The sequence below is a fragment of the Mustela putorius genome, unplaced genomic scaffold, assembly GCF_011764305.1.
Source record: "Mustela putorius furo isolate JIRA1106 unplaced genomic scaffold, ASM1176430v1.1 tig00000594_pilon_pilon_pilon, whole genome shotgun sequence".
NCBI classification, from domain to species: Eukaryota; Metazoa; Chordata; class Mammalia; order Carnivora; family Mustelidae; genus Mustela; species Mustela putorius.
The window spans coordinates 776580-789876 of record NW_025421427.1 but is presented as its reverse complement, the minus strand read 5'-3'; the positions used below and the strand labels follow the sequence as shown (position 1 = coordinate 789876).

The window sequence follows — 13297 nt, the reverse complement described above, 5'->3', positions numbered from 1 at the left end:
CTCCATTCGACAATTTAAATCAGAATTCCAGTGAGTTGGGCCTTGACACCCCTACGCTTTAGAGACTCTCTAGCTGCTTGGACTGTCCATCTAAAGAGGAGAACTGTTAAGTGAACTCTTTCCCTCGCTTTCTGCATACGCTGGCATCATCCTTCCTGGAATGCCCTCAGTACCTTTTCTCTGTAGCAGAGAAGTTCACGATTTCTTCATGTGCTTTATGATTTTGAAGTTATTTCACATGAACAATTTCCTGTCACTTGTGGACTGGTATTCTTTGTTTTTGTACTTCAGACAGACTCAAACACAGTATTAGACACAAAGTAAGAATGAATAGACTTGGCTTTCTTGACAGAATATTTTATTCTGTCATAACTATATCATGCTTTGCTTTCTTTTGTTCTACATTCCATTCACTTCTGGGCTTGTAACCCCTCACTGAGGCATTTCTGGGTTTGTTTGATTTTTCAGGCAACAGCGACATTCAAGGATGTGGCTGTAGAATTCACCAAGGTTCCACTGGCTTCTGAACAGAAGGGTTTATGCTGGGATATGATGATGGAGAATTATAGACATCTGATCTCATTGGTCCCAAATTCCTTTCCCCTTAGGAATGTCGTTGCCTCTTTTTGACTGTTAATAGTGCTGACATATCACAAGAACCTAACTGGCTTCTCTCTGGTGTGGGGTCAGATATTCCTAAAGCACATTTTAAGCGAAGAGACGCTGTGTTTCAGCTTTCCATTCCTCAGATCTGTTATCCTGAAGTATGGCTAGAAACTAGCCAGTATGGTAACTTACACGACACTATTCTCTTTAGCCTAGATCAGAAACTCTCTTTGAAGTACTCCTCACTGTCAAAATGGAGTAGGAAATATACTAGAGCCTAACAGTTCAGAGCTCAGCTTTGGGACTTCATTCATGATGAAATCCAACAGTGTGTTACCCTGGGCGTGTCACTCAACCTCTCCAAGTCTAGGTTTTATCTAAGACAAAATAGCACATTATTTGGCTACCTATTATTCTCCTAGCAAAGAAAATTACATTATGATTTTATAATATTTCTGATCACATGCCTCTATGCCTGCTCCCAGCTGGCGCTGTCTCTTTCCAGGACATATTCATGTCTGTTTTGCACTACCTTCCTTGTATCTGTACCTGCACTACCTTTCATGTACCCTGTATTCCAAAATACTCAAGTTTCTGCCAAGGACGCTTAAGTGGATTTTTGACTTTGACATCTCCAAGATCTTATTTTACTCAACCAACATTTTAAATTCTTAATATTTCACATCTTTTCTTCCTGAAGAAGGAATTCTGTTTCATGACTGTGACATAGATATCCTGCCTGAGTTTCCAGCTTGCTGGCCCACTTTACATATGAGCCAATTAGATCGGTAAGTGATGAGATGGATTGATCAATACATAGAGACAGAAGCGGGGAGATCTCTATAGAGAGGGACTGAGGCGGAGAGATAAGAGAAGGAGATTTACCATATGTGTCCTGCTTCTCTGGAAGAACCATCAAACAGCCACTAACATTTTTTTAGTATCTTGTTACACAGCAATAGCTACATGAAGCAACAAGGCTAGAAGTTGTCTAACAGGGCAAATTACATCCAAGCTAATCCTTTTTGACAAAATATCGTGTGCTGTGGACTTCCTGTGACTTCATCAGGAAGCACATAATGTTAATTTCTCCCATTGTTAATGATGCCAAATTTGATCCCTAGTTTCAGTGGAGACATAAGTTTTGTTTTTTGCTTTGCAATTAGCAAGATAGCTCTGCGCTGATACTTTGGTACATGAGAATATCCTATTTCCCAGGAAGCACACTTTTACCTGATAATTTAAGGATGCATTGATGATCCTCTAGATTTTCCCCTAAATGGTTTGTATTTCCTTCATTGCTCTTCCTGGTATCTTTCCCATTTAATGTATGTTCATCTATACAGATCCTTATGGGGGCCGTTCTAGCAACTGAAGCGTCAGTAAAAACTTTCTTTTTGGACTGAAAATAAATTCTGGCTAGATGTCCTTTTTAAAATTATTATATTCACCTGTATTTGGGTAAACAGCAGTCCCCGCCCTGCTTCCCACCCAATCTACATTCCAAGGTACCTCTCTTAATAATATCTATATTTTTTGAGGGGCGCCTGCGTGGCTTAGTGGGTTAAATAATATCTATATTATTTGAAAACAAGAATAAGAACAACAAAAATCACGAGGGGACATTTCTTCAATACATATACCCATCGAAAGCTATTTGTAAAGTGTATCTCACAGGTCAGACTAGAGAAAATGAAAAGATCATGTTTAGCAAGAGAAGCGCTTTCAGCTTCGTCTCTGTGGCGCAATCGGTTAGCGCGTTCGGCTGTTAACCGAAAGGTTGGTGGTTCGATCCCACCCAGGGACGGCCCTCTCTATTTAGGGACACCGCTTATCCTCCCTAAGTTTTGTCTGACGATATTGTTTCTGACCATTCTCACAAATTAAATTAAGATCTAGCCAGATCATCTTTGAGATAGGCGTAATTTTCTCTTGTTCCGTGATTTAAAATGTACCGAATGCCTTCAGTATGCCATCAAACATGAGCTCAGCCCCGTCATTTTGTACCTAATTCTACTCAGTTTGTTTCCAGGTTCCCTCTCCTTCATCTGCGTTGGTCCACCCGCAGCGTGCACAGCGCCAAGAGCAGCAGCGGCCGCTTGGCCAAAGCCGCACAAAGCTTGCCCTCCACACGGAGCGGGCCACCCTCTCCCTGAGTCCCACCGTGGGGACATCCGTAAGAGACTGCGAAAAGTGCTGGAGGCTTCTGTCTGGGATAGCTGGTTTCCAGCGACTGGTATTTCTCTAAATTATCCGTTTCCTTGCTTATAAGTGGAATCCCAAAAATGGTTGCTTACACTTTTCGTAAGAGGCGTTTTGACATTATCTACCAAAATTACTCTGCAAGTTCACTTCTGGAAAGGTATACAATTATTATATTTGTACAACTAAAATTGACCCATGTCAGGGTCACTCATGGCAACATTTCAAAGAGGAATAACATTTTAAATGTAAAAAAGGTGTTTTCCTGCCCTCAAAAGGCTGTCTCCAGGGAATCAGGCTGACAGCTCTTGGGAAATTCATCTTCTTCCAGACATTCTTATTTCCATTTCTCACTCCACCTTTGATTTATCCGTTACCAGGCTGTTGGGATGAGCTTTGTGCAGAACTATTGAATTGGAGCCTGCAGTGCTGACCTTGAATATATTGATGCTGACCCAATGCCACCCCAAAAAGTTTATTTCATTCAAAAAATTAAGCCCTATTATGTGTTTTACTTTAGAAGTCATTAGCAACCTAAGGGATAAGAAGTTTCTTAATCTTGATATTCTCTTTATCTAGCAAAGGGGGGGAATGGGAACTTAGATTCTGAGTATGTGAATAGCTTATCAAATTCCGACACTGGATTTTTCTGGCTCACTTGGAAGACATCGTGACCAGAGGAAAACAATCCACATGAAACTCACAAGAAACACAGAACAAGAACATAGAAACAAGGGTATGGAGTTCCTAAAACTGAGGTTGTAAAACTACACTTCTTTGATGGGCAGGAGAGGTATAGGCACTGTGGGAAATGTTACACCAAGTATCTATCATCTCTTACTGGTCATTTTTATTCTCCCAAATTAAGTGCACCTACCAAATCAAAATCTTAACATGACCAAGATTTTATTTTAGAGCCAAATAAGTGCATTAATCCACTTTACCCAAAGAAAGAATCAGTAAATATTGAGGACATTGGGGGGAAAAAACAGCACAAGCAAAACCCAGATTATTATAATCACTCCACAACTTCCTATAATTCCTAGATATTGGCCAGTTTTTAAAAGATTTTATTTAAGAGCATAAGCAGGGGGAGAGGCAGAGGGAGCAGACTCCTGGTGGAGCAAGGAGCCCAATGTGGAGCTCGATCCCAGGACCCTGGGATGACCTGTGCTGAAGGCAGACTCTTAACCAACTGAGCCACCCTGTGTTCCTTTTCTAACTTTTTTTTAATGTCATCTCTACACCCAGCATGCGGCAAACTCACAACCCCAAGATCAAGAGTTAAGTTCCACCAACTGAGCCAGCCAGGAACCCTTAACCAGTTTTAATTTATGTATTTATTTATTGAATTTGTTTTCATTTACTGTGACACTTGTTTTCAGTTTCTCTTAGTGGCTTACCTTCTTTGTGGCCTCCAGGCCTGCTCTGCATGTTGCCTGTGAACCCTCCCTCATGTGAGCCCTAATTCCCACAAGTCTATCTGTGGAGCATCGTTTGTGCCCAACTACCTCCCAGGCTTTGTCTACCTTTAGTGATTTGAACCCAACACTTTACCCACCAACTTTTGTTTCCAACAGGACTACACCAGTTTCAGTCAGACTTCTGTTCACTTTTCAGGAATGATCTGGAAAGCCTGGTGAAAATGGACCCATCTCGGAAGAGTGTGATCGGGTATCAGCTGCGTATTTAGCACTGCTTACCTTCCTGGAGAGTCAACCATACCCTCCCAGGGCCCCTACTTTCCCCGATAGAAATCTACCGTGATGCCTGCAGTACCTCTGTACATTTTTTTTTTTTTGAAAAAAATTTTTTAAAGATTTTATTTATTTGACAATCAGAGATCACAAGCAGGCAGAGAGGCAGGCAGAGAGAGAGGAGGAAGCAGGCTCCCTGTGGCGCAGAGAGCCTGATGCGGGTCCTGATCCCAGGATCCTGGGATCATGACCTGAGCCGAAGGCAGAGGCTTTAACCCACTGAGCCACCCAGGAGCTCCATCTGTACATTTATTTCTTTAATGTCTCTTTCTAGTGGCAACTCTTGAAGTCAAGGGCTATCTTGAAGCCAAGGGTTATTATTACCTACTATCCCCATGTCCTCATATAGTGACTTAGTAAAGGCTGAACTAGATATGGGCTAAGAAGTTAATGTGATAGATAGAAAAGGGTCCAGGCTGAATTGGGAGGGTCGGGGAGGAATGGTGGCTATGAGACCAGGAGATGAAGTTAAGGGGAAATGAACAGGACATGAGGGGATAAAAGTCAGAATTTATAAAACACCCCCCATGCCCCAATAAACTACAAAGGCATATAAATATATATATATATATATATATATATATATTTTTTTTTTTTTTTCTTTCCTATACATTTACTTGGAAGGTGGCTCCCAACCCAGTCCCACCCCTTTACCCCCAGGCCCTGTTAATCTTCTCAAATAAAAAGGATGTTGCAGCTTCCCTTCATCTATAGTTGGTGGAACAGCTGCCTGGAGTGGGCTTTATCACTCTAGCTTGAAGTAAAGGCTCTTCCTCCGCCCAGGAAGTGGGATTTTGAGAGGATCTCACTGGGCAGAAGTAGACAGTCAAGAATCAAGCAAAATTGGCATCCTGCCGTAGTCATACTCTTGCTAGTATGAATTGGGTGCCTCAGCCAAGCAACAGGAGTTGGAGGGTGGACCAGAGCCCCACAAGACATCTATGCCTAAGCACCCACCAGACTCCTGGTCTTAGAAAGATAATATAATCACTGTCAGTAGTTATTATCAGGTAGACAGGAAGCAAGGCTAGGAGATGGAAAGGGTCTCCTGCCTTTCAAGAGTTCTTGACTACTCAGGGCTCCTCCATGCTCTCTGAAGGTGGTGGGGCTCCAAAGATCTTGGCAAGCAGCCCTCGGTTGGAGCGAGCCTGGTCCTGGGCATTTGCCAGGCGAGCCCGCTCACGTCCCCCTGGCCGAGCTGCCTTCCGGGCTCTCAGCTCTTGCTCAGTAGGACGCTGGGCAAAGGTCCAGGTGCCATTCGGGCGGGCAGAGTCCCCTTCAGCAGCAAGGAAGCGCTGTCCCCGTTCCACACTTCGAAGATAGAAGTCAGTCTCACGCTTGGCCTGGGCAACCTCGGCCCTCAGGCGCTGCCTGCGCACCTGGCGCTCAAAGGCGAGATGTTCGCTGAGGTGGGACCACGTGAAACGGTGCAGGTACTGTGGACAGGAAAATATGAAAAGATCTGGGTAGGACATGTCAGGAGCGGAGAGGAGATGAAAGAGAGTGGGGTCAACAAGAGGAAATGAGATGCCCGGGCTGGGGCTGGGAAGGCGGGAGGCTGGGATGCGACAGAGAAGCTTACCCCCTCACCTTGAGGTTCCATAGGTCATAACGGAAGGGGCTGCGCTTTCGGGCCCCCATGGGCGTGTTGTGAAGGCTCGCTGCCACCCGCTTGGCTACTCGCTTGTCCCGGAACTCCACCCAGCCCTCGGTGTAGTCCTTGCTGTACTTGGACCGCTTTTTGCCTCCCGCTGTCGAGGCTGCCGCTGCCTTCTTCTTGCGCCTCACGAACCCGTCTGTGCCAAAAACACAGCAGTGGTTTAGGAAGCCGGCATGGCACCTCCCACTAGTCCGCGGGCCAGGACCCCACCTCGAGATCTTTGTCGGGAAGAGAACTCCAAGGTCCATCCTATCACTATGTCTCAATCTTTTCCTCAGACTTCAACTCCTGCATCAGATCTGCTCTGCACATGCACACACCAATGCATGTGCAGAGATGCACACATACCCCAATCCCAATTCAATTAGTGCCTGCAGGGAAGCTGGGGTCAGGTGACCATACACTGTCGCTAGACCTGGGTCACGATGACAAAGGGGATGGATTCAGTTTTGTGAAAACGCCTCTCAGATTTTTATTCAGTGTGTACTCATTTAACAAGCCGGTAAAATCGGTTCAGGAAAGGGGGGTGTGCAGAGTAGACTCATCTGTGCTTACTGAGCTACCCACACCCAATCCCGGCTTCCCCACAGGGGCCGGGCGCCTGCCTTGAGTCCCGTGACCCCCACCTCCGAGCCTCGGGCCCGAACAAGCGAGCCCACTCGCCGGCAAGCGCCACCCTCCTCCCCGCACAACCAGAGCCTGTGATAAAGACTTACCCTCGGGCTGGAAAAAGACGCGCCCGACCTCGCCATACGCGCTGAGAAGGTTCCGTACATGCAGAGGCCGAAAGCGGGGCGGGAGGTGGCCCAAGTACACAATACCAGGCACCACCCTCTTCTTGGCGCCACAAACCGCCTCTTCGGATTCCTCCTGCTCCTCCACCGCCTCTGGTTTCTCATCTATCCCTTCCACAGCCTCCGGCTCCGCATCTTCCCTCTCCAACTCCTCACCCTCCATGCCGGCGGAGACGAGAAGCACGGCAGCCGTAAAGCGCCGCGCCGTCTGCCGCACCCCGCGTGCGACTGCCGTCAGGAAGGGGGCGGGGCCGAAGGGGCGGAGATGAGTGGAAGGACCGGAATGGGTGGAGAGAGCGGAAGTGGGGGCCGGGTCGGCCGCGGGATTTGAAGCCGAAAGGCAGGATTTAGGCTCAGAATGGCCGAAGTGGCGGGGCTCGGACTTGGGCGATGGGAGTAGAGCAGGTAGGTCCCCAAGGGAACGTGCCCTAGAGAACGCCTCGGCGAGATGGGAAAAACGCGGGAGGCGGGCTCTTCTGGGGATGTGAGAAAACCTGGGGAAGTCGGGAGAGGTTTCTGTGTGTCTCAGCGACCAAAACAGCATTTTATCCAGGGGACCCGGGTGCGACTCCGGTGGGGCGGCGGCGGGGTGATTCACCTTTTAAAGTGGACTTGAACGTAAGTTTTTAAAACCGTCTTGAGCTTTGAAATTTGAATTATTTTTCAAAACTTCGAGTTCTGAGTGTTTCTGGTTTTGAAAATGTAGTTTGACTTTGCAAATGGAAGTTTTGGAAATTCAGATTTTGAAGACTTCAGTTGTGACCTCATTTAGTTTAAAACCTTTCGTTTACTTTAAAATATTAACTTTCAATTTGATTTTGTGACTAAGAGGTCCAAAACATTTTAATGGGCCACAGTTACTTCTCTTGTTTTCAAAGCGCGATTGGCGTCGGCCCGTGATGCGTGCTGATACTAGAAACACCTGTTCTCATGTGTACCACGGCCCTGATTGAGGCGACCCCGGGGCGCCGCGCTTAACCCCGCTCTCCCGGAGTGGGTGTTTGCTGCTGGCCCAGGTCTCTGTCCCGCCGGCGCCGGACACGCCCCTTCCCACAGAGCGGAGCCCGCCCGGCAGGGGGCGCCGTCCGCCCGCTCTTGGCGCTGCGGTTCCTCCCACGCGCAGCTGCTGCTGGGCCGCCTGCAAAAACCAGCGGCCAGGGATGCGGACCGAAGGTGCAGCCGGCTCTCTGGAAGGGGCCCCGGGCGAGTGTAAGGAGAGTATAAATCCGTCCTCGCTGCAGCGGGACAGAATTTCCTATCCTGCTTGAACTGGCGGCTGTGCAAAAGAACCGGGCCAGGGGTCCACGGCTCCCGTCCGAGGGGACAGCTCCGGCCAGGCAGCCTCCCAGTATAGTTCTGCCGGATCCTGGCGCCTCGCTCTTCCGTGGAGTGGGCGACAGGCCTAAGAAACCAGCCTCCTCGAGTTCTCACACCAGTTTCATTAATTTTATGGAAGTGAACTTCTTTTTTGGGGGGGAGTGAGGGGGGCAGTGAGAGGAACAGACTCGAGCCCGCGTTGAATTCCTCATGTCTTCAAAACACTGAGCGACTTTGGATGAGAGGAGAGCGCATCTTGGTATTTTTTCTAAAAGGTCGGGAGTAGGAAGGGGGCACGTGGGAGGATAGAGGATGCCAGTGTACAGGTGTGACGCCTCTGCCGGTAATTGATGCTGTTTTCTCTACTTTGTGTGTCTTTGAAACTGCCATTAATGAAGTGTTTATTCACTTAAATATCAACGTAACAGAAAGACCATGGGACCTCCAAAATGAAATGAAAACCTTGGGCCAAGAGGTCCTTCCCGTTCTCCACACGCCCCATGACCCTTGCCTAAACTCCATGAGAAGTCAGTCTCCCTGGAGACCAGATCTTATAAAGACGCCGCTTCTCGTATGTGCCTGTGGATCATTTATTTTATTTATTTTTTTTAAAAGATTTTATTTATTTATTTGACAGAGATCACAAGTAGATGGAGAGGCAGGTAGAGAGAGAGAGAGAGAGAGAGAGAGAGAAGCAGGCTCCCTGCTGAGCAGAGAGTCCGATGCGGGACTCGATCCCAGCCCTGAGATCATGACCTGAGCCACCCAGGTGCCCCATTTATTTATTTATTTATTATTATTTCCAGCCTTACAAGTTCGTCTGTGAGCACAAATGACAATATTCCCAACTGTTCAAGTTTTTTTTTTTTTTTCCCCTGTGTGAAGGGTCCACGCAAGCGGCGTCAATGAAAACCTATCAAAAGCGTGAGTCCTTCGAGCCGGATTCGAACCAGCGACCTAAGGATGACCACAGTGAAACATCTACAGTCCTCCGCTCTACCAACTGAGCTATCGAAGGATTGGTGCTAGGGATGGTTAGAATACCTCTAATAATGTTTATCCCCGTGGTTTTAATCATCTTAAGAATTACAAGCAAATGCTTTTTCTAGGATGCTAGAATGGATGGTAGGATGCTAGGAGTGATAATCATAGAGGTATATTGAAAAATTAATACACTTGAACACTTAAGTTTTGTGTGTTTTACTTTCTGATTTAGATCTTTAAAAAAGAAAATACCATCCACGTTCCATATCCTGCTTGCTTATATAGAATATAGATAGGGCCATCACCCTTATTTTTCCTGCTGTCTCTCTGTTTCTTCTACTCACCACCTCTCTATTAAAATGGTGGATAAATGATAATTTATCCTACATATAGACAGCTGGGTTAAAGAGGAATCTATTGTCTTGAAGTGGGTATACTGCTGAGTTCATTTTGTAAACGTTGCAACCCTTTTTGAAAGACAATGAAAATAATGTATAGACACAGAAGTACTCCACCCAAAACATGAGAGGCAGTGTGTGTGTGTGTGTGTGTGTGTGTGTGTGTGTTTAGGAATTGAGTGGCTTATATTTAGTGGGGCAAATAAATGAAACACCCCTACCCAATCAAAAAAAAAGTACTGTAGACATGTGTTTGTAGGGATGCTGTCTACTGCTAATGAACACCTTATAACAGCATTTGGCTTCCTGGCTGAACACCGGTGAAGAAAGCAAGAAGCCATCTGGACAGACTTTTCTTGATGATGTATCTATAGAAAGGCTTTCTGGTGAACTTAAAAAAGATTATTTTTTATTAAAAATCAAAATACTTCATAACTGTAGTCTTGAAAAAACAAATTTTTCTTCAAAAGGTCCTACCAGTGATTTCCATGAGGAATCTGCAACACAGAATTCATATTTAATTCAGTTATTCAGATCTCTCCTGAGAAACTAAGAACATATGGGCTGGTACATTTCTTTGCAATAATTTAATTTAATCTGGGGGAAGTGTGAGAAGCTAGAGTAGAAAAGCCTCAGAGAAACGACCATCGCTTCCATATACTGAGTGCTGTGGCAGAGCCTTGAACACCACAAACATGAAAGCAACCAAACTTTAGGATCTAAGTTCATGTTGTCTCTCAAATAAAAGCTTCCCTAATTTTCTTTCTTGTTTTTCCATGGAAAAAAAATGTTTAAATTTTACTTAAGTTTCTTCGAACACACACAGATGGACCCAGTATTGATCACACAGGACGCTTCCTATCAGACATCTCTCCTCATCTCAGAAGCCTCCCTTGCTATAACATAGCAGCGAATCCAAATTTCTTTCTCTTTTCTCTCTTATAAACTCCCAAACTCTCTCTCTTAGCCAGTGCTCATTGGCTTTTGACGTTCCAAGTGTCTACTCATCTTCAGGATCTGTCCTTTTTCTTGTGTAACTCTGGCTTTTCCAGTAGATCAGTCAAAACTTTCCTCTTACCTAATCTACCAGTCTCTCTCTCTCTCTTTTTTTTTTTTTAGAGTTTATTTAAATTCAAGTTAGTTAACATACAGTGTATTATTAGTTTCAGGGATAGAAGTTAGTGATTCATCAGTCTCATGGAACAATACTCATTCCATCCAGTGCCCTCCTCAGTGCCCGTCACCCACTCACCACCTCCCCTCCAGCCACCTCCCCTCCAACCCAATTGGCACAAAGGGACCTGAGAAAGGTTCTGTATGTTTCTCATCAGCCAGTGCTAGGTAATGTCCAAGTGCTCATTTGAGATCCCAGAGGCTCTGTCTCAGTCGCGTGGTGTCGCAGAGTTGATTCAAGTCTGAAGTGCTTCTCTAGCTAACTGACTCGAACTCACCGGCTCCTGAAGCCTGCAGACCATATTCCAGCTGAATGCTCAGCGGTCACAAGGAGCAAACTCTTAATGTAATGCTGGATGCATCTTCCTTATCCTGAAGGCAGATGCAAAAGGCTGCATAGAACATTCTTATAAGCACAAAAATTAAGGAATAGAAAACACCAGTAGTTAGCAGGTTGGAATTGCAGGGGGAGGAGTTAACTACAAAAGGAGCTTGGAGAGGCTTAGGGTTGTGATGTAACTATTTCATATCTTCATTGTGGGTGTGGTTATGTGACTGTACATGTTTGTCAGAACTCATGGCACTAAAAAGGGACATTTTATGTAAATGTTGCCTGAATTTTTCAAGTGTGAAAAGAAGCTCCCAAAAAACAAAACCAGGTGAAAAGTTGAAGTGTAAGTAAGAATTTATTAGAAAGCAATTTAATCTTATTATCAGTTAGAAGAGACCTCTATGATGATCTCAATAGAAGCAGAACAACAAGACAAAATTAGGATGCTTTCATGGATTAAATTTTTGCCAACTAGTAACACAAGGGAATTTAATCTACCTGTAAAAGACATCTTGAAAAGCCCTACCATTAGCGTATTTAGTAGTGAAAGACTGAATGCCTTGTCACTAAGATCAGGTCTAGAACAAGGATATCCGACCTTGACTTCTAGTCAGTATTGCCCTGGAGGTTCTAGCCAGTACAAGTCAAGAAACAAATAAAAGCATAGATTTGAAAAGGAAAGGCAAAACTGTCTCTTTTCGCATATGATGTGATGATTATGAAAAAAATGCTGAAGAATCTACTGCAAATAATAAGTTTACCCAAGCTATAGGACACAGATGTAATAAAATATAATCCTATTTATTAATAAGTATTCTGGTTTATTGAACTTGAAATATACAATACCATTTGGAAGGGTATAAAAAGTGAAATTTTTAGGAATAGATTTAACCAAAAGTACAATAAAAATAACATTCTATAACAGAAAACTCCACATTTTTCAGATGCAAAGTCTTCTAAATTGACTTACACATGTAATGCCATCCCAATCAAAATCTCAATGAGCAGTTTTGTAAAAATGACAAGCTGATTCTAAAATTTATATAGACTACAAAAGATGCAAAATATCCAAAACAATTGTGAAGGGGAAGAACAAAGTTAGAGGACTTGACTCTACCTGATTACAAGACTTACTATACAGCTGGAGAGAGTCCAGAAAAATATACCAGCACATACACATAATCAGTGGACTTTGACAGAGCACCAAGATAATTCAGTGTTGACCAGAGAGACCTTAACAAATGGTGCTGGACAAGGTGGATAAACACATGCTACTAAATGAACTCAGACCCTCCACAGCATAATGGACAGAACACAAAATGGATGAAGACTTAAACATAATGACTAAAACTATAAAACTTCTAGGAGGAGGCACCTGGGCAGCACAGTGGGTTAAAGCCTCTGCCTTCGGCTCAGGGAGCCTGCTTCCTCCTCTCCCTCTGCCTGCCTCTCTGCCTACTTGTAATCTCTGTCAAATAAATAAATAAAATCTTAAAAAAAAAAAAAACTTCTAGGAGAAAAATCTGTAACTTTAGGTTAAGCAAAAAATTTCTTAGAGCACAAAAGACATAAACTACAAAGAAAAATGATAAATTAGACTCATCAAAGTCTAAAAAAAAAACAACCTCAAAAGATGCTAAAGAACTTAATTAAAAGGCAAGTGACAGGCCAGGGGAAAAATACATGCAAAACATTTAGGGAAGTGTCTACGTGATAAGTAATGAAGGTCTTGGATCCCGAATGTATAACCCACTTGTTCGACTCAATAGTGAGCCATTTTTTTAATAGGCAAATAAATGATTTGGATAGATAGTTCACCAAACAAAATGTACAGGTGGCCAATCAGCCCATGATCTGGATCCTCAATGTTATTATTCATTAGGGAAATGCAAATTAGGAGCCTCAGAATGAGAGTTCCTGTTGGCTTCATATCCTTACCAGCACTTGGTGCTGTGTTTTGTATTTTGGCCATTCTAATAGGCATGTAGTGCCTTCTTGTTGGTTTTTCAGTTTACAATTCCCTGATTACATATGATGGGGATCTTTTATTTGACACCTGTATATCTTTGGTGAGT

The 13297-nt window shown here is 44.3% G+C and overlaps 1 protein-coding gene, 1 long non-coding RNA gene and 2 other non-coding genes across 4 annotated transcripts; 2 read left to right on the top strand and 2 right to left on the bottom strand.

The window, feature by feature from the left end:
* The first annotated feature begins 2339 nt into the window (after positions 1-2339).
* On the top strand, positions 2340-2413 carry TRNAN-GUU. The gene has a single exon. It is a non-coding gene; the product is annotated as a tRNA-Asn (tRNA).
* Positions 2414-4737: 2324 nt separating this feature from the next.
* Positions 4738-7234, bottom strand: ABT1 (activator of basal transcription 1). The gene is made up of 3 exons (XM_004778746.3): positions 6942-7234; positions 6156-6361; positions 4738-6001 (listed from the first exon to the last, which is right to left on the bottom strand). The coding sequence occupies exons 1-3, from the start codon at positions 7180-7182 to the stop codon at positions 5639-5641; spliced, it is 810 nt and encodes a 269-aa protein (XP_004778803.2). The 5' UTR covers positions 7183-7234; the 3' UTR covers positions 4738-5638.
* Positions 7235-7256: 22 nt separating this feature from the next.
* Positions 7257-10153, top strand: LOC123392670. Its single transcript, XR_006607405.1, has 2 exons — positions 7257-7424; positions 9222-10153. It is a non-coding gene; the product is annotated as an uncharacterized LOC123392670 (long non-coding RNA).
* Positions 9266-9354, bottom strand: TRNAY-GUA. Its single transcript is given in 2 exon segments — positions 9266-9301; positions 9318-9354. It is a non-coding gene; the product is annotated as a tRNA-Tyr (tRNA).
* Positions 10154-13297: the final 3144 nt, after the last annotated feature.

What these genes read in the sequence shown, in the direction of transcription:
- ABT1 (XM_004778746.3), bottom strand. Translation starts at nt 7,182, where the DNA reads ATGGAGGGTGAGGAGTTGGAGAGGGAAGATGCGGAGCCGGAGGCTGTG. An exon ending in CGTCTTTTTCCAGCCCGAGG is followed by an intron (nt 6,362 to 6,941) that starts GTAAGTCTTTAT and finishes TTTTTGGCACAG; the next exon opens with ACGGGTTCGTGAGGCGCAAG. An exon ending in ATGACCTATGGAACCTCAAG is followed by an intron (nt 6,002 to 6,155) that starts GTGAGGGGGTAA and finishes TCCTGTCCACAG; the next exon opens with TACCTGCACCGTTTCACGTG.